The 21430-nt window shown below is 36.0% G+C and overlaps 2 protein-coding genes across 4 annotated transcripts; both read left to right on the forward strand.

Annotated features, from left to right (window-relative positions):
* The first annotated feature begins 60 nt into the window (after positions 1 to 60).
* LOC120344193 (cytochrome P450 3A5-like) lies at positions 61 to 5986 on the forward strand. The gene is made up of 14 exons (XM_039413307.2): positions 61 to 206; positions 449 to 554; positions 1049 to 1101; positions 1350 to 1446; positions 1849 to 1928; positions 2306 to 2440; positions 2557 to 2711; positions 3077 to 3207; positions 3373 to 3448; positions 3743 to 3903; positions 4194 to 4282; positions 4494 to 4631; positions 4994 to 5150; positions 5276 to 5986. The coding sequence occupies exons 1-14, from the start codon at positions 133 to 135 to the stop codon at positions 5366 to 5368; spliced, it is 1545 nt and encodes a 514-aa protein (XP_039269241.2). The 5' UTR covers positions 61 to 132; the 3' UTR covers positions 5369 to 5986.
* Positions 5987 to 12645: 6659 nt separating this feature from the next.
* On the forward strand, positions 12646 to 20501 carry LOC120344219 (cytochrome P450 3A5-like). 3 transcript variants are annotated; one of them, XM_078112382.1, is made up of 15 exons: positions 12646 to 12828; positions 13696 to 13889; positions 14393 to 14498; positions 15062 to 15114; positions 15556 to 15652; positions 16043 to 16122; positions 16399 to 16533; positions 16649 to 16803; positions 17235 to 17365; positions 17513 to 17588; positions 17960 to 18120; positions 19253 to 19341; positions 19537 to 19674; positions 19933 to 20089; positions 20230 to 20501. In XM_078112382.1, the coding sequence occupies exons 2-15, from the start codon at positions 13816 to 13818 to the stop codon at positions 20320 to 20322; spliced, it is 1545 nt and encodes a 514-aa protein (XP_077968508.1). In that variant the 5' UTR covers positions 12646 to 12828; positions 13696 to 13815; the 3' UTR covers positions 20323 to 20501. The 3 variants fall into 3 exon arrangements, with proteins under 3 accessions (XP_077968508.1, XP_077968509.1, XP_077968510.1); XM_078112383.1 differs by having other exon boundaries at positions 13772 to 13889; XM_078112384.1 differs by lacking the exons at positions 12646 to 12828; positions 13696 to 13889; positions 15062 to 15114 and having other exon boundaries at positions 14405 to 14498.
* Positions 20502 to 21430: the final 929 nt, after the last annotated feature.

Below are 21430 nucleotides of genomic sequence, written 5' to 3' on the forward strand. Positions count from 1 at the left end.
GATGTAAGGATTTCACACATAGGTAGTACAGTTGTGCCAATGTGCCAAGACTTTTGCTTATCACTATAATAACTTGAATTTTAGACTCTGACAAATTGTAATAATATAAACGAGTTCAACAGCTATATATATATGATGATAACTCCACTGGACATTTTATCTATTGAATCGTGGATCTTGATTGCAAGCGTGATATTACTCATCAGGTTGGTATGTACGATTCGTTACTGTCACTTCCGACTGGATTTGTATTACACCAGTAAATATATGCTCGAACTCTGCAATTTCTGGTGTCAAAAGAGAAACATCGTTTGCTTGAACCATTGCTATGTACGCCTATATATATTTTTATTCATTACGTAATGTAATAGTGATTTTCCATTAGTTAAAACGAACAGTTTACGATATGTTTTGGGCACTTTCTGATTTGAGCCAATTTTATTTTTAGGTATTATTTGAACCAGAAATGGAGGTATTTCGAAAAGCTCGGCATTCCTTATAATCCACCGTCTATACTTAAACTCGGAAATATACTTTCCGCCTTCGATAAAGATGTAAGTCGATTGAGTTCATAGGATTTGTAACTATAAAGTTGTTGCATAGGTGTAATTAAGATGAATTGGATGCTGAAATCCGTAATGCTTTATTTTCAGAATCATCTCAACTTCTGTAATTTATTTGTATATTTACGACTAATCAATCCTTAGGTTTATACACAGCGAGCTGTCAAGGAAACGAATCTTGTACAACGATCAAAAACGATTTTAATTTAGACATAAATTATTGCTCAAACAAATTTGAACAATAAATGCAGGCTTTCTCAAATACAAGTTCACAAAAGTACATACTATTGAATGAAAAATTGAATGACTGAAACATAAGTTAAGAATGTATTATGCAATAAAAAAATATTCCGATTAATTATCGTCCATTCATATTGAAAATAATTTGCTATTTAAGTAGGCTTTGGTTGTTAATGTTTATGTTTTAACGTACTGACAAATCGTCTTTTTTTGCCAAAAATAAAAAAAACACGTTATTTTTGTAGAATGCGTTCGAATATGACAACCAATGTAAGAAGAAGTATGGAAATATCTGGGGGTATGAAATTTTACTTATTAAGCAATAAATTCAATTTTGAATGTACTTGTCGACAGTTGCAGTGTGTAAAAAATACTGACATTCTTTGCTGCCCTATAATTACACGGTTATGTTAGTTAAATAGTTCGTTTCACATATTCAAGATTTAAAAAGAATGTAAGTAAATTGGAATAATTTTTTCGATCATGGAATAATATAATGAAATATTTATATATTGTTGGTTTTTATCACCTCATTATTTTTTACAGGGCATTTACAGGGGTAACGCCAAGTATATCGGTTCACGATCCTGATATTTTGAGACAAATTTTTATCAAAGAATTTCAAACATTCCCAGACAGACAGGTTAGTGCTTCTGATACGTCTATTTCAAATAATATCGCCTTTTTAATTGGATACACATTGGAATTTTGTGTATCAGCGTAGAAGAAAATATTTATAGGAAGATAAAAATTTGATAATGAAGTGTTTTATACCCTAACATTTTTAACATGATTATGTGTATACTGTATAGGATACTACTATGTTCGTCTAACTTAAATCTTCGCTGTTCCAATGCCGCTTGTTTCTAACGTAATATGCATAATGTATAGTGTATATGGAAATTCATTGGCAGACATTATATAGCCTTATATCAGCTCTTAGGTAAGGCCATTAAACTCTCTCGTTGAGCGGTTTCTGTTCAATACATTTTGTTGGTTAACATTTTATCAACTTCATTTAATTATACGCTATTTTAACTTTTAGAAAAGATTGACCAAGGTAAATGGCAAAGAGATGAATACTGGCCTAACTGCCGTGCAGGGGAATCAATGGAAGCGGATAAGGTAAGGATATAAAAAAAGCAATTTGCGGCCGTTCAATATGAAAGTCATACTTGGATATTATTCAAGTTGTCATTCATGTCTTATATGAATTGGAATCAGTCAACTTACCTTTTAATTACGGATGTCAATGATACACACAGTGCCAGTTTATTTCATGACAGTTCTATGGTTTCGAGTGCTGTTTTTCATGATACTGTGGTTTTAGTGTCGGTTGCTAATTAGATTTAGATTCTGAACCCCGTAATTTAAATCATGCGCATGCCAGAAGTAACTCGAAAATTTATTTTCTCGAAATATGTGGACAAATCAGAAGTGTTTTCATCATGAATTAGAAATAAAATGATTTTTTGTCAAAATGCTATATATTATTTTTACAGAAATACCATGACACCAACATTTTCTACTTCTAAACTGAAGCAAATGTGTGGTATAATCGACTGGTGTGCCGGCAATACTGTTGATGCACTGAATAGAAAAATTGAAAATAACGAAGGGGTGTTTAATTCAAAAGAGTAAGTTTTTACTACTTACTATTTTGTTTAGTAACTTGATGAAATGAACTTTTTTCTAGAATTTTGACAATAATGCATCAAGGTCATTCTAAAGATTACTAATTTTGTGATTCCAGGATCTTTTCCCGTCTTTCATTGGATATAGTGTGCTCAGCAGCATTCAGCACCAAAGTTCACTCGCAGGATGATAGAGTAGAAGAGCCAGAAATTTCCAAAAATGCCAAAAAGTTGTTTAGCGGATCAATACTCAGTCCTCTTATCATATTGTTCCGTAAGTTGAACTGGAAGTATGACTCAGATTGAATAATAAACTGTATAATTTTGCTGTAATCGACGCACGCCTTGGTTTGTGGATATGTTGCTTGTTTTACCTCTTCTGTAACGGGCACACGGACAATTAAGCAACGAAGGTTGTCAATTCGGCCACCACACTATTTCATTAAGCTTTCAATGACCAAAACTTTTTGGCATAGAATTTTTTGCGTCTAAATATAAATTATTGTGCAGCCGGTAAGTGCTAAGCAGAATTAACTTTATCGTCCAAATGTGATTCATCAGATATTTGCATGTTGTTATTCTCAACGACAAAAATATATTATTCATCCAGGACATTGTTTTTTGTGTTTATGATTTTAGTTATCTTTCCACCTCTTGAAAAAATGTTTGCAAAATTCAACTTCTCAATGATGGGCGGTAATGGGTTAAATTACTTTAAAAAACTAGCAACACACGTAATGAATCAACGACAAGAAAATTCACATGCACACGTAAGTAAGCGATTTTTCATTTTATAACTGAAGATATTTATTGCAAAAGGAAGATTCCTAATGTGTTAATTAATTGAGTGCACATTTAGTTGTTTTTTGGAGTGCCATGCCCATACGATATATTCGTGAAAGATTTTGTAAACATGACTAAAATCTGTATTCCAGGGCCGGGTAGATCTCATGCAATTGATGTTGGATGCTGAAGTATCAGAAGAGAAAATCAAACAAGGCGCGGAAAAAGGTAACTGATCTAACAGCATGTACAGTATATATGTGATTGTCACAACACGTTGCTGAAACTTTACTCCAAATCTGCAGATTTCAACTGTGCTATCTACCTATTTTATGCTTATTTTTAAACGAAAAAGGGGAAACATAGAAAATTAAATGTTCATAATTAGTAAATTTATAATTTTAAATAATTTCACTAAAACGATAATGGTGGCACTATTCGTACACAGTTTTTAGGTGATAATAGTGACGGAATATCACAGACTCATTTCAATCGAAATTGACGACGTTAGCTTGTTTTCAGGAATGACAAAAACAGAAATCATTGGTAATTCGATGTTAATGATTTTGGCTGGTTACGAAAACACTGGGAATACAATGAGCTGGACAGCTTATAATTTAGCCCAACATCCGGAAATACAGGTCGAAGTTCAAGAGGAAATCGATGAAATGATGAAAGTTGAGGTAAATACAGCTGAGCCTATTTGAGTTTGTAAACTATAACAACCTTCTTTCCATTCAACATCACGGAAACGGTTTTTGCTTTCCATTTTATTCTGGGCACAGCGAGCAAACATTTTTGTTCAAATAAATGACGTCGCATACACAAAAGCAAATAAATCGAGCATAAAGTGAAAAAACTTCCCACGCATTCGTGTAGCATAACGAATCGTACTCCTTATAGCTCAGATACGGCTGAACGCTATTGGTCCTTTCGATTATTAGCTTGAAAGCTTTAATAATATTTTATACAGGGTAAATTCGACTACGAAAGCGTGACGAAATTGAAGTTGTTGGACATGTGCATCAACGAAACCCTCAGACTCTACATGCCGATTCTAAAGTATACATACTTTATTCATAATAAAAATATTTTTCTTCAAAATCCAATTGCTTCAATAATCAATATGTGTGAATGGTTGGTTTTTCGTATAATAAGATTCATACGAATTCTACATGTCAATATACAAATGATCTTTGAAGTAGGAAAATTCGACACCTTGCGTTAAAAATGAATCTGTACCCACCGAATTAACTGGAACATTTCTTTACAGAAATGCTAGATATTGTGAGAAAGAAATCACTATCAACGGTTTAACAATTCCAGAAGGGATAATGATAAGTATACCATCATATGGACTGGCACACGATCCTGAATATTGGGACGAGCCTTATCAATTTAAACCCGAAAGGTAATTTATTCTTTTCAAAAATATAGTCGAATTTATTATCCTCCCGTGAGTAGCATCTGGGTTTGCTTACGAGTTTCTTTATACAATTTCGCTTTAGTATCTTCTAGCATTGCATCAGCAGAAATTGGCCCAGTGCAGTCTAACTAAACGGATCTCATATACTTTTTTACAAATAGTTTATTCGAAAATATTTGATGAATACTTTGTGTGGTATTTATTAAATCTGATTAACTCTTAAACATTGAGATTCATCATCAAAGATTTTCTACTTTATTGCCAATGCATTTTTAGTAGGTTTTTAAATTTCCGTAGAATATAATTTATGCAGTATCATAATTTTTGTTTGTAATAAATCATTTCAGGATGAGGGACATGAGCCAAATTGACCCAATGGTTTATCAGCCGTTTGGGGCAGGACCACGTAATTGTATTGGATCGAGATTTGCTTTGATGGAAATTAAGATGTCTCTAGCAAAACTTCTGCATACATTCACTTTCAAGCCTGCTGAGGACACACCGGTAAGCTTAATAAAATGCAAAAAACTGTTGCGTTGGTATCATGGAATTGATCCTGGCTTTGACATTTCTGTATATATTGAATAATACCCGACGTTCAGTATATAAAATACCGTATCTGTTTTTAGAAACCTCCTCTGAAGTTGATGTTTTCATTTTCTGTTCGTCCCAAAGTTGATTTCGATTTGGTTGCAGTACCTCGTCACACTGTTGCGACTTGATTTCAGACGATTTATTGTTGATGCCCCCGGCTAGAGTTCTCTTTGTGTATATTAACTACCTTCACATAATTTCTGGTTGATTTGTTTGTTCTCTAATCATACATTTTGTGTATTTTATTTTCCTATGTGCAACTTTACTCATGTATGACGTATTCAGAATATATTACTTGCAGTGTAACTGTGTTGGAAATCTCATGACTCTCAAATTGCATTTTTGTCTCTGAAACAACTAGTCTAGACCAGTGGTTATCTCAACCTTTTTCAGTTCGCGGACCGGTAAAATTCCAAAATAATTTTTGCGGACCGGCGGACCTTCAAAATTTCCCGAAAATGTCATGAACACAAAACATAACCAAAGGAATGCAATTAGGACAAAAGTAGGCGGTGCAGAAAAAAGCGATCGAATTTAATGATAAATTTGCTGCTGTCTTTTTTATATTAAACGTATTAAACGCTGTTCTAATGAAATTTCTGCAAGGCGAAGTATAGGGCCGTTTGAACTGGGTAATATTTTGCTGTTTGTTTGCCTCCATTTTACTATCAAATTTTGCTAAATTAGATATAGTCCTACTGGCAAATTACGGAACGTGCGAACTGAATATTTTTCAATAAGGTACCGTACTATGTAGGGTTGGGACCCCGGGAAATCCCGATCCCGAAATCCCGGGTTTGGACTGTTTTTTCAATCCCCATCGCGCAATTATTTCCTAAAAATCCCGGGATTTTAAGGCTTGTTATCCACATGTAGATATTCTCCCAAATTGTAGGTTATACCATTTTATTTAATACTTATTTTTAAAAAAGCCATCCACGCTTACAGTCTGACTAAGTGGAATTATTGTGCGAAATTTTACCAAGGAATTGTTATTTGACTAGTAGAATTGCCATTATTGCCAACTTATTCAGTCATAATTTGAATTCAAAATAGCATTCAGGATTCACGCAATGACTTTGCAGGGTTTTATTTCCTATTTAAGACGAAAATAAAACAGCCCCAATAGAAAAGTAAAATCAAAAAGGTCAACTATCGTCTTCAAAAATATCCGCATTCCGGCGTCAGAAATGATAATATTTTTGGCTTAAAATTAGGACAGTTAATATACACACGGTGACAAAAAGATCAAAGCCGACCCAAAAGATAAAAATTGGAATAATATCCCGAATTCCACCCAATATTCGACAAGTCGTTAAAATTATTCGATTCGATGAAAATATACTATTTTGCCCACCCGATTTGTAATCAAGCCAGCAATCTGGCAAAATGCACTCTGATGCAATGAAACTTAATAAAACCTTCATGAATTTAGTAAATTGAACTACTTCACGAAAGCGTGGTGTAAGTGAAGATTATTTCATATCTCGAACACAAAAATAGTTTAATAGTTTTTCGCAGTGGCGGCGCGTCAATAGGGCCAACCGGGGCAATGCCCCGGTTGTTTTTTCGGTATAATAAAAAATATTCGAAAAATACCTCAATATCGGTTGCACAGACTGTCTACACTAGCCATATTCTCCCGACATGGTTCATTTTTCGCTCGCAAAGCCTTCGCCGAACGTCGACCGGGCGACGCCGATTTTGCCCCGGTTGCTCATTGTATATCGTATTCTCTCTTTTATCTTCCACTCGCCGCGTTTGTCTCGTTTGTTTTCTGTTTCTTTTACTAAATCATCTGGGCCGATCGGGGCAGGCCCCGAAATTATGACGACACAATGCCAAGGTTTCTTACAACAACGTGTTTACATAATCAAGGATTCCTTCTCGTACGTTGGTTGCTTGAAGAGTTGATAGTTTCCTCGCCTTCGTTTTTGTCGCTTGTTGCGCTATTTGAATCAGTTAGAACCTTTAGTCCATTTGCTTTCGATTTTCCACATTCCTTTTGAGCTCCTCACTTCTTTCCGGCTTCGCATTTCTTAGCCTTAGACCTCATAATGAATAAGGTTGATGCACTACTTCGCACTCCGTTTTCGCAGCTGCCGCTGGAACAAAAATTAGAGGTACAACGTCTTGGGCCTTATCAACCAAAAAATTGTTCACTGGAACAATCCCATGACGGAGGAAAGCGTCGGCGTACATTCTGCGCAGAAACTTAGTATAAAAAACACGAATGGTTGTGTTACAGCGAGGACAAAAATGCACTTTTTTGTTTTTATTGCCTACTTTTTGCTACCGCCCGTGACTCACGTTGATGTAAATTTGGTTTTAGAGATCTTAAACATCTTTCCGAGCGTGCCAGGGATCATCAATCTTCTATGGAGCATCTGGACAATGCAGTAAAATACCGAACATTCGGAAATGTTAATATTGCAGCACAGTTGGCTGAAGGACGCGCGGTTTCTATTCGTCGGCACAACCAAAACGTCGAGAAAAACCGCCATGTTCTCGGTCGATTGGTAGATGTTTTGAAGTTCATTGGTTGTCACGAGCTGTCCCTCCGTGGGCACGATGAACGGGCTGGCTCTTCTAATAGAGGGGTATTTTTGGATATGGTGGAATACACCGCATCCCTAGATACAGTATTGAGAGATCATCTTGATGCCGCAACTGTTTCGAAAGGGACATCTAAGGATATCCAAAATGATTTGCTCGACTCAATGTATAAAATTTATTTACAACATTTGGCTCTGGAAATTGAGAATTGCCAGTTCCTTTCGATTCAGTCTGACGGGACAACTGACATCACGTGCGTTTCCCAACTGGCTGTGATTTTTCGGTTTGTGAAAGATGGTAAACCTACCGAGAGATTTCACAGCTTTGTACCAATCGTTGATCGCACGGCTTGCGGGATATCAGCTGTACTGAAAGAAGTGTTACAGCCTTACAACGCGAAGTCAAAATTGATAGCTCAAACTTATGACGGCGCGGCAGTCATGAGTGGGTCGAAACATGGTGTCCAAGTTTATATAAAAGAAGATTTCCCTCATGCGCATTTTTTACATTGTTATGCACACAAATTTAACCTCGTTATTAAAAATATGTGTCTTGATACCCCTCTCGTCCGTATATTTTTTGCAAATGTTTCGGGGTTCTCCTCATTTTTTTCCGTTTCGCCGAAGCGCTCTGACCTCCTTCGCCAGATATGTAGCCGCCGTCTCCCAGCTTGTGCACCAACACGTTGGAACTTCCAATCACGCGTGGTGCAGGGCGTGTCCGAAATTAGGTCTGAACTCATTGAGTGTTTCAATGGCATTCAGAGCTCTCCGGTTTGGGACGAACGCTCTGTGAAGGAGGGGGCATGTCTAAAGCGTCTGCTAGAAGATGGTGAGTTTTCATTTTTTCTCGCTTTTATCTCCACAATATTCTATCACGTGGATGTATTATACGGCGCATTGCAGTCAAGGCTAATGGATGGAGCGTCTGTGCAGTCGTGTATTTCAGACTTCTGCGATGCTGTATCTCGTATCCGGGAAACAATAAAATACGACGACACATGGAGTGCTTCTTTACGCCGCGGGCAAACAACGCAGCGTTTGATTTTGTCTGCAAAGGAATGCTGTGACATTCTGGTGAATCAAATAGGCGATCGTCTGCGCACTGAACATCTTGCCGCGTTCTCTTTGATGAACCCCAAAAATTTTTCAAAATTTGCACGTCAATTTCCCATCCATTTGTTGGCTACTGTCTCCAAATTTTACCCCATGATAAACGTGGGTAAATTGGAAAATGAATTGCGATGTATATACACCAATCAAACTTTTTTGAACATCACATCAACTTGCGCGCTCTATGGGTTCCTCATAGATAACACTCTAGTAACTACCTTTGCGGCGTCTGCAAAATTTCTGGACATCATTTTGACGACGCCTATTTCTTCCGCCGACGCAGAGCGAACATTCAGCACGCTGAAGCGTATTAAAACGTATCTCAGAAACACAATGAAGCAAGATAGATTAAATTCCTTGGCTGTTTTTTCCATTCACAGAGACGTTATTTCTGGGATGCATGACTTTAATCAGCGCGTTATTGAGCATTTTGCTTCCAAGAAACCGCGGCGTGTTGCATATATGTTCAAGCAGTAGAAGTCTAGCAGCATATATATCTATGAGTGAGCGACGCATGTCCTTATCTTTGCATTAACTTTCCTTTCTTCATAGTAACGTTTTAAACCTTATTTTAGGTTTTTTCTGCTTTTCCGAAGTTTTTGTTAATATGTCATTGTATTTATCTGGGTAAATATTGCCTTTCTTTTTGAAAGAGGTTTCAAAATAAACTATGTCTATATTTATTAATCCCTTGACTTGGACCGGTTTTAAAGACACTTTCTTATCGTTAAAAATTGTCGCTTTTGCGGATTGGTTGTTACCGATGGAATGGTTTTTATACTCATAAAATGATGGGAGAACTTACAGCGCTCATCCTGTCCCCGTAGATGGGGGTGACTTGGTCCCGCAGTAGCTTGCCCCGGTTGTCAAAATGACCACGCGCCGCCACTGGTTTTTCGGATTTTGAAACAGTAAATGCTATGATCTTTGCCATCAAATTATGCTCGGGCCTTGCACGAAATTCATAACGTGAAAAGATACGTCCAGCGGTGAAAATTGTTTAAAACAACTTTAAACCTATTTAGTGTTTTTAGCGATAATAATTAATTGTTGTAATGAAATGAAATGTAGAAAATGTTCGTGTTTTGTGATAGGTGTGCCGCGATATAAAAAAGGTTGGGAACCATTGGGATTATACGGCTAAATACCGGCATTTCAAAAACTGGCTCCGAAATCTCAACCGTAGTACTATGTGCTATCAAATTACTCAGTTATGACGTTAGCCGCCGTTATGAGGTCATAGACTTAACAAACATCCAGCCGTTCAGGACTTAAATGGGCAGAGGACCTCTCACCAAGTTTGCTTGTTAGGCGAATACCGGCACTTCGAATCAATAAGAGTTGAAAAAAATCATAAAATAAATGGACATGCCGTCAATATTTTGTATTTTGCAATTTGATTATAATATATTGATATTGGAATATATTTTGCGGACCGGCAGGAAGGTTGCCGCGGACCGGCGGTTGAGAAACACTGGTCTATTTCTAAACTGTTCTGGACGCCTTCTCTAGATTAATCGGAACGCCGATGTCTTGATTTTTCAGGAAAAAAATGTGCAATCTTTGTCGATGTTTCGTCATTTGTATTGGAGAACATCGAGTCTTCCACTTTATAGTTTACCAGCATGTTATGTATTGTTTCGAAGACCTCTATTCCGTGGACAGGCCTTTCACGCCAAAGCTAAGATACCAGATGATGACGACATATATTATATAAGCAAAAGGCAATTTCGAGATTTAGAAGTTACGGGCGAAAATGCAAGCTAATGGACCAATGTTCAGTTTTAAATTCTGGAATTTCAGACTGAACCTAATAAAAATGCTATTATTAATAAATTTCAATTTCTTTCATTTACGTGGCAGGAAATTAGGTGACAGCTTGACATACCAAAAACTTAATGAAAGGGAATTAAAGAAGAATTCTGATGATGCGTGACAACAACAGAGTTAAAAAAATCTTCAAATATCGAGAATGAAATACAACATTATGTTTCCAGCTCATAAGTCTAAATCAACATCACCCATTCGAGAATATAGTGAACCACGAGTCTCACTCTAAAGGTCGTTTCATGTGTATCACGCGAAGATAATATGGAAGTTGTAGATGCCAAATTGACGATTGGTCAGATTATTTGGAGGTAATATTATACATGGTGGCGGTTCACGCGCCTCGCATAAATTTAACCAGGGCCAGATATTAAGCCAGTTGTGTTCATGCGCTTGGTTACGATATCCAAGTAGAATAAAAATCAAGTTGATTTATTGCGAAGTTTAGGAAAAAATTATTTCATATTTTTCCCGCTTTTGTCAAGAGGATGATTTTCTGTTGCGTAAAATATTTCATCCGTGACCAATATCAGCATTTAAAACGTCTCGCCGAATTAATTTAATTCTGTTCAACGTAACTCGCGGCTGCGTCAAAAAACATTAACATTGACAAAATATTAATATATACTCTAAAATACCACGTCGTTTTTCGGACATAAAAATACGAGTATAATCAATTTTGATTTGCATCTTTGCGATCTTGCGAAGTCGTTTAAAAATACCAAGATTAGCGATAGAATCCCAATGAATATTTTTCATTACATTTAACACGAGTTAAAATGCAGATTGTTATTTTCAGTTTTGTACTCTTACCATTGCAGCAGTGAGCTATCATATGTTAGTTTCCGCTAGATCAGTTGCTTTTCTGCTGTCGAAATCTAAGCATGCTAGTCAGTGCTCTTTAACAGGGGTTCCGCGGAACCCTAGGGTTCCGCAACACATGCAGTGGGGTTCCGTGAGTCTATAGGGTTTCTTAGGGGTTCTGCGTAAAGGAAATTGACTGCTGAGCCAGTAAAGTTGCAAAAAATGATTATTCTTCGTTTCCGTTTTAGGATGAATTTTTAAGTGGAACATGGAAAGGATTATCTTTTGGTTTTTCTTCACAAAGAGGGTACAGCCATTGCAAAAGAAGCATTAAAACTTCTGTGTCAATTTCCCAATACCTATTTGTGTAAATTAGCATTTTCTGCTTTAACAACTATTAAAAACAAAAAAGAGGTTTTTAAAGAGTGTAGACATGAGTATGAGAATTGCTTTGAGCGCCGTGAAGCCACGATCCAAGAAGGTTGCAAAGTAAATGCAAGAACAACCTAGTCATTGGATTTCACGCTTGTTACCTTCTTTCTGTTTCGTTGTTGAAGTAGAAATATTTGAATTACAAATATTTCGTGTTACGAGTATTTCGTGTTTAATTTTATTTTTGTTATTTGGGATTCCATAAAAAATGATATCAGGGGTTCCGCAATAACAAAAAGGTTCAAGAGCACTGTGCTAGATCAATAACATAATCGTGGAAAAGCCGAACTTATAACAGTGTCGTCGGCGACGAAGTTGCGGAACGGCTAAAATTAAAATAATATTATTTGCGAAATACACGGTTATCCCATTGTTACATTCACTTTCTAACAGAAAATAATGTTGTTTGGGTTCCACGTCACAATATCATCGTCATCACCACTTAATTTAACGTAGTTATAAGTAACATCACGGTGAACAACTTGATATCTAACTCGTGATCCGATTTGTGTTGCAACCCAATAAAATTCCGACAACGTAAAAACCTCCAACGTGTAATTTTCGTTGCTTTGATCAATATGAAGATCACGTGAAAGGACACAACGCTAACCCGAAAGCAGCATAAATGAACCCGCTATAGTAATATAAAGCAATTCTGAGCGCAGAGTACATTGCCAAAAGAATTTATACGTAGGGTGGTGGTAACGAAAGAGGAAACGTTGAATATATGATAACGGAATTGGTGCAGGAAGTGAATTGGAGAATGTGTTTATAATTATAATATATATTTTTGTTCGACGCTTATTCAGGCCTTTCGTGCTCAGCAAGACCGTACTAGCGTCCACGCACATCTAAAGGTATTCTGTTTAGTATTTACTATATACTGGATAGGTAGGCATTTCAAGACCTACCGGTGAATATGAACATTGGCATTTAGTGCTTCAATCTGTTTAAGCTTAAACAAAATATCCGTATGGTTGTGCTGCAACGTGATGCGTAAAGAGAATAGCGTACCGACAACAACAAAGACGTCATACACTACTCGTACGTATAATGGATAGTAATGTTTGCTTTCATTCGCTTGTTATATTGTAGTGTAGTATAATGGCGGTACTTGTAGTGCTAATATAGGACGAATTCGTCGATCTGAAGGTCTTTATTCAACATGTCATTTAAATTAAACCAAGAAGCATGTGTAACAAATAGTTGGGCATTTGAGTTAAGTACCAACAACCGATACTAATATCCAATTCTAGTTACTGTTAAATGGCATGTGGACATATATAATCCTAATAGATGTTACAATACTGCATTAGCTTAAGCTTCATGGATTTCATACATAGGTAGCCAATTCTTAGTTTTCCCGAGTGTATCGAGTTGTCAACACGGGTAAACACGCTGTTTGGACAAACGTCTTACAGCCACTTGAAATATGTGAATAAAGCATAGTCTCGTTGACATACCCGGCAGACTTCATGCGGTTCAAAAAACCTATTGTTTTGACCATTTTATTCGCTCACAGAGGCAGTTCTATAAATTGTGTTTGTACACTACTCCAGCTCCAAAAATTAGTTTTCGCGATTGTCCAGTGGATACCGAATGGCGATTTCGTTATGCATTAGAGGCAATATTTAATTATCTATGGAGAAAATTGAATTACTGTATTACGACATGCGACAGTCATGTTAAACTGATTATAATTGTAATTATGCTTCTATACTTAGGTATGGATCGAGCAGCTTTTACATAACGATGGGTTGAAAGGGCTTTTGCTTATCACGATAATTACTTGACTTTTAGACTCATACAAATTGCACTAATATAATCACACTAAACAGCTATATATGATGATAACTCCATTGGATATTTTATCTATTGAGTCGTGGATCCTAATTGCAAGCGTGATATTACTCATCAGGTTAGTGTGTATGATTCTTTATTGTCAATTCCGACTTGATTTGCACTACACTAATAAATAGATGCTTGACCCCCGCAATTCCTGATGTCAAAAGTACAATATTGTTTGCTTGAACGTTTACATTTTTACTTATCGATTTTAATCGGTAAGTATGTTGAAGGGTATTTATCTGTCTGTCTGTCTGTTAGGTGCACGCGATATCTCACGAAAGCGAGATTGAATCTGCTTCAGATTTCGCATGTGCATTCATCATATGTCGGACCAGAAGCCTATTGATTTTGGATGAATTATGTCGTATAGCTAGCGAGTTATTAATTAATTAGTGATGGGACACACGGTGTCACTATGGAGTAAGAGCGCTGTTTTGAGGGATCTCTTACTTTCGATCGATAAGTCTTCGGTTTCTGACCGATATTCTCGTTTCTTAATTACGTTATTTAATAGTAATTTTCCATTTCGATATCTTATGGACACTTACTGATTCGAGTCAATTCTATTTTTAGGTATTATTTAAACCAGAAATGGAGGTATTTTGAAAAGCTCGGCATTCCTTACAATCCACCGTCTGTACTAAAGCTCGGAAATATACTTTCCGCCTTCGATAAAGATGTAAGTCGATTGAGTTCATAGGACTTGTAATTATAAACCTGTGGCATGGATGTAATTAAGATGAATTGGATGCTGAAATCCAGAATGCTTCGTTGCAACCTAATTTCTGTAATTTATTGGTATATTTGCGACTAATCAACCATTAGATTCATAGACATAACGAGACATTAAGATTGCAATCGCCAAGCAAATAAATCTTGTGCAACGATCAAAAACGATTTTAATTCAGACATGAATTACTGCTCAGAAAAATTTGAACAATAGATACATGGTATCTCAAATATAAGTGCACACACGTACATATTAGGAAAAGAAAAATTGAATGATTGGAGCATAATTTAAGACTATATCCGCTTTCGAGTATTCGGCTGCCCTAGCCATATTTTCACTGAGTGAGGATCTGACACCCATTGATATATAGTAAAAGTTTATTTCGATTACTTATCGTCCATGCATATTGACAATAATCTGCAATTTATGCTTTGTTTGTTATTGTTGATGCTGTAACGTACTGACAAATCGTCTTTTTTTTACCAAATATGAAGAACAAGTTAATTTTGTAGAATGCGTTCGAATATGACAATCAATGTAAGAAGAAATATGGAAATATCTGGGGGTATGAAATTTTACTTATTAAGCAATAAATTCAATTTTGAATGTACTTGTCGACAGTTGCAGTGTGTAAAAATACTGACATGCTTCGCTGTCTTATAATTACACGATTATGTTGAATAGTTCGTTTCACATATTCGGGATTTGAAAAATGGAAGTGAATTGGAATAATTTTCGAGGATTTCTATTATACTATTCCCGCTTCTATCAAAAGTAAATCACAAACTACTTATGCATGCTCACTCCTCGAGTAAATTTAAATTTATCAATCGAAAATGACTAAAGTCGATAGCTCGTCTTACACGAAACGTTGTAATATGTATGTGCGCACTGTACCCCTTTCAAAACCGAATACTGTTTGCGATCTTGAAATATTTTTATCCGGAAAAAATATCGCGGAATATTTATATATTCGTGGTCTTTATCACTCCATTATTTTTAACAGGGCATTCATAGGAGTAACCCCCAGAATAGCAGTTCACGATCCTGATATTTTGAGACAAATTTTTATCAAAGAATTTCAAACATTCCCAGACAGACAGGTTAGTGCTGCTAAAGATAAAACTGAATATAATCACCTTTTTAATTAAATTATTTGGGTACACATTGCAACTTTGTATATCAGCCCAGAAGAAAATATTTACAAAAAAATAAAAATTTGATGAAGTGTTTTCTACCCCAATATTATTTTACATAATTATGTGTAGGATACTACTCTGTTTGTCAAGCTTAATTCTTTGCCGTTCCATTGCCACTTGTTGCTAACGTAATATGCAAAAATGGACACGCATGTGCAAACGTCATATATATAGCCTTATATCACCCCTTGTGTGAGGCAAATAAAATCCCTCGTTGAGCGGCTTTTGTTCAATAAATTATGTTGGTTAAAAACTTATTGACTTTATTTAACTTTACGTTATTTTAAATTTTAGAAAAGTTTAATCAAGGTAAATGGAAAAGAGCTGAATACTGGCCTAACTGCCGTACAGGGGAATCAATGGAAGCGGATAAGGTAAGGAATAAAGATATCAAAAAAGCAATTTGTTTATCTTTTTATTACGGAAGGCAATCACAGCACACAGTTTTTCTCAAGTGCTTTTTAAGATGACTCTATGATTTTAGTGTCGGTAGGTATTTGGATTCTAAATCCCTAATTCAAATCACGCGCCGGCCAGAAGTAACTAAAATATTGATTTCCTCAAATTAAGTGGAGGAATCAGAAATATGTTTATCATGAATTGGAATTAAAATGAATTTTTCTCAAAAATGTTATATCTCATTTTTTCAGAAATACCATGACACCAACGTTTTCTACTTCCAAACTGAAGCAAATGTGTGGTATAATCGACTGGTGTGCCGGCAATACTGTTGATGCACTCAATAGAAAAATTGAAAATAACGGGGGGGTATTTAATTCAAAAGAGTAAGTTTCTACTACAATCTCTTTCAGTACCTTGATTCGAAATGAACCTTCTTCTGACATTTTTACAATAACGAATCACGTTCATTCTAAAGACTACTTTATTTTTTGATTCCAGAATATTTTCCCGTCTTTCATTGGATATAGTGTGCTCAGCAGCATTCAGTACCAAAGTTCACTCGCAGGATGACAGAGTAGAAGAGCCAGAAATTTCCAAAAATGCCAAAAAGTTGTTTAGCGGATCAATACTCAGTCCTCTTATCATAGTGTTCCGTAAGTTTAATTAGAAGTAATATGACTCACATTGGATATTAAACTGTATAATTTTGCTGTAAATCGTCGTAAGATTTGGTTTGTAGATATGGCTTGTTTTACCTCTTCTCTTACAGTCACACGGGCAATTAAGTAACGAAGCTTGCCAATTCCGTCACCACATTTTTTATCAGGCTTAGACGACAACTTTTTTTTGACAACATTTTTTACGTCTAAATATAAGTTATTGTGCAGCCAGTACTCGTGCTAACCAGCAAAAATCGAAAAATCTGATTCATTAGATATCTACATGTTGTTCCCATGAGCGATAATGTACGTTAATATTATCTTTCACTCCGGAACATATGCTTCATTTATGTGAAAATACTAATTCTCAGCGACAAAAATATATTTATTATTCAGAATATCAATTTTTGTGCTTGTAATTTTAGTTATCTTTCCATCTCTTGAAAAATATTTTGCAAAATTCAACTTCTCATTGATGAACGGTCATGGAATAAACTACTTTAAAAAATTGGCAACACACGTAATAAATCAACGACAAGAAGATCCACATAGATACGTAAGTAAACGAATGTTTCATAACTGCTGAAGATATTTATTGAAGAAAAAACACGACAACACAAAAAAATTGTGTAATACGTAACAAAAGTGCAATACGTTATATTCGTGGAGGATTTCATAATCATGACTAAAATCTGTATTTCAGGACCGGGTAGATCTCATGCAATTGATGTTAGATGCTGAAGTATCTGAAGAGAAAATCAAAGAAGGCGCTGAGAAAGGTAACTGATCTAACTCTATGTATATATATGTGATTGTCAGAACAAATTACTGGAACTCTACTCATAATCTGCAGTTCTCAACTCGGCTAGTTTCCTATTTCATGGCTATTTGTCAACGAAAAATGGGGAACATAGAAAACTAAATGTTCCTAATTAGTATATTTGCTCATTTTAAATCGTTTTATTAAAGCGAGCTTCATAAGCTTAATTTACCGGCTTCCAATTATTATAGGCAGGTGGTTAGTCGGATTGTCGCTATTTTTATTTACTATTAGCGGTGACACTATTCGTAGAAGTTTTTAAGGTGGTATTAGTGACTGAATATCATGGACTCATTTCAATCGAAATTGATGACGTTAGCTTATTTTCAGGAATGACAAAAACAGAAATCATTGGTAACTCAATGTTAATGATTTTGGCTGGTTACGAAAACACTGGGAATACAATGAGCTGGACAGCTTATAATTTAGCACAACACCCGGAAATACAGGTCAAAGTTCAAGAGGAAATCGATGAAATGATGAAAGTTGAGGTGAATATAGTTGAGCCAACGTAATCTATAACAACCGCCTATTTGACATCACAAAAACGGTTTTTCCTCTGTATTTGCACCACGAACAAACATTTTGTTCAAATAAAACTGACCACTTCGCATACACAAAAGCAAATAAAAGTGAGAGTCAACAATTGCTTGCGAATAGTATGTCAATTGTGCATAAAGTGAAATAAAACTTCATAGCATTTGTACAACACAACTCAGTCTCATACCCAAGATAAGAATATACGCTATGGGCTCTTTTGTTGATTAGCTTGAAGGTCGTGGAAGCAGAAACAATGTTTCAAATCTGTACATTGACACCACATTTAAACGGGATGGTGATACTTGCTCTGGTTGTGTCGTAAATTACTGTTACTCTAATGACGACAATTTTCGGTACGCGCGAAGTATGTGAACTAATATGGCGGACACCGGAACGTAGTATTTGTATAGTAGGTTAGGGTTAGGCCATAATTTTATTCATTTTTGTTCTATTACGAGTTCGGGGACTAGCCAAGTGACTCCGTAGTATTTGTACCTGAAATTATGGACTAACCCTAACCTGGTACACATACTACGTTTCGGTGTACTTGGTTCACATACTTCGGTAATACCTAATATTTTGGAGTGAAGATCTCACCTTACCCCGTAGCTCTGTATATAAACACATACTTGATTTGCTATCTACATAAGGTGGACCACAATAACGTGTAGTTTTATTTAATATAACTATTTTGATTCCATATTATTTATGCATATAGCTCATGGCCCACTGAAATCCACCAACCAGTGGACCTTTAGGGGGTCATGTAAGACCGATTGGTAACCACCGCGTTAAATGATGTAATCGTTTCATAAGAAATTGTTTGCAAATATGAGGAAAACATCTGGCGATAGTCTGAAAACAATAGAAAACCTATATGCCAATTTGCAAAGTAACCTTAACGACCCTATAGGGCGTTTTTCGTTTGTAGCCAACTGTTTCCATCCTGAATTTTGCTGCTTATTATCTTTTTAGATCAGGCACACCAGCGATTGAAAAATTTCACACTGTAAAATTAGCTAGCTTTACATCTATCCTCAATATATAATATATATTTTAATATAAATAAATATTATTACACAGGGCAAATTCGACTACGAAAGTGTGACGAAATTGAAGTTGTTAGACATGTGCATCAACGAAACCCTCAGACTCTACATGCCGATTCTAAAGTATACATACTTTATTCATAATAAAAATAGTTTCCTTCAAAATCTAATTGCTTCAATAAATAATATGTGTGCACTGTAAGATTCATACGACACGAATTCTCGATATCAATATACAAATGAACTTTGAAGCAGAAAAATATAAAATCTATCTCAAACCTTTTTATAGTTTGAATCAATTGCAACATTTCTGTACAGGAATACCCGATATTGTGAAAAAGAAATCACTATCAACGGTTTAACAATTCCAGAAGGAATGATGATATGTATTCCATCATATGGACTGGCACACGATCCTGAATATTGGGATGAGCCTTATGAATTTAAACCCGAAAGGTAATTTATTCATCTTCAAAACAGAACCGTATTTATTATTACTAAGAGGATCTTATATACATTTTTACAAATCAAATCGTTTATCCGAAAATATTTGAGACATACTTTGTGTGGTGTTTATTGAAACTGATTGTCTCTTAAACATTGTGATTCATCATCAAAGATTTTCTACTTTATGGCCAATGCAAATTTGGTAGATTTTCAAACTTTGGTAGAATATATATACAGTATTATAATTTTCGTAATAAATCATTTCAGGATGCGGGACATGAGCCAAATTGACCCAATGGTTTATCAGCCGTTTGGGGCAGGACCACGTAATTGTATTGGAATGAGATTTGCGTTGATGGAAGTTAAGATGTCTCTAGCAAAACTTTTGCATACATTCACATTCAAGCCTGCTGAGGACACACCGGTAAGCTTAATGAAATGCAAAAGATTGTTGCGTTGGCATCGTGGAATTAAGCCTGGCTTTGCTATTTCTGCGATATATATATATATATATATGAAATAATACCTGACGTCCAGTATATCGGATACCTTATCTGTTTTCAGAAACCTCCTCTGAAGATGATATTTGAATTTTCTGTGCGTCCCAAAGTTGATTTTGACTTGGTTGCAGTACCTCGTCACACTGTTGCGACTTGATTCCAGAGAATTTATGGTTGGTGCCCCCGACAAGAGTTCTCTTTGTGTATACATGTCAACTACTTTCTCATCATTTCTAAATGATTTGTTTAAATGCTAACAAAACATGTTGTGTATTTTATTTTCCTATATGCAACTTTACTCACACTATGACGTATTCAGAATATATATTATATATATATACTAATTTGCAAGGTGTAAATAACTCTGTTGAAAATTTCATGGCCGTCAGATTGCATTTTTGTCTATTGAGCAATTAGACCGAGAGTCTTCCACTTTATAGTTTACCGGCACGCTTTGTATTGTCTCGAAGACAGCTGCCTCTATTCCGTGGCCAGGCGCAGGCCTTTCACGCCAGATGATGGTGTCAGCGAAAGATATATATCCTTCGGGAAAGGATTTACATATTTTTCCCAGGTGGAGAGGAAAGCCGCTAGGGTAGCTGCTTGATCACATGGCAAACCACGGCCTCTCGTCCGGTTACCAGTCCATGTCGGGTATAGGATTAGTTAGCCAGTTATTTGTTTCAGACTCCAGCCTCAGAAAATCTCTTATTTTTTGTGCCTAAAATCGGGACTATGGAAAGTGAAAGATGTTTAAGTTAAGAAGAAAGAATTTTTTTTAACATAGAATCTACTCTGACAAACTGGAAATACAAATGTGTGAAAGAGGAAGAGTTATATCTAAAAAGTTTTACACAAAGTTGATTTTTACCATTTTTTCGAGCAGCCGATAAGATAAGTGGGCTATGCTCAAACATGTGGACACGGAGGGTAAAACTAACCTACAAGCATCTGTGTTAGGGTGCCGTGACGGTACAGTCCTAGCTTTTCTAGGTTATGTGACTCACGGAAACATTTGAGGTAATAGCATTCTAGCGCAAAATCCACATTTCGCCATGGCTGCCCAAAAAGCCGGCGGAACTATAGGTGTAAGGGGTCTATTTCTAAAGTACCCGGTACTTTAACTTTACCAACCTTGGTGCAACCTCTACACTAAAATGCCCAAATTCGTTATACAGGGAGTCCTCGGGTTACGACTTACGCTGTTTCGAGGTTACGAACGCACTTCCAAAAAAATATAATTCTGTACTGTAATATCTAAGCCC

Source organism: Styela clava, chromosome 5, assembly GCF_964204865.1.
Source record: "Styela clava chromosome 5, kaStyClav1.hap1.2, whole genome shotgun sequence".
Taxonomy (NCBI): domain Eukaryota; kingdom Metazoa; phylum Chordata; class Ascidiacea; order Stolidobranchia; family Styelidae; genus Styela; species Styela clava.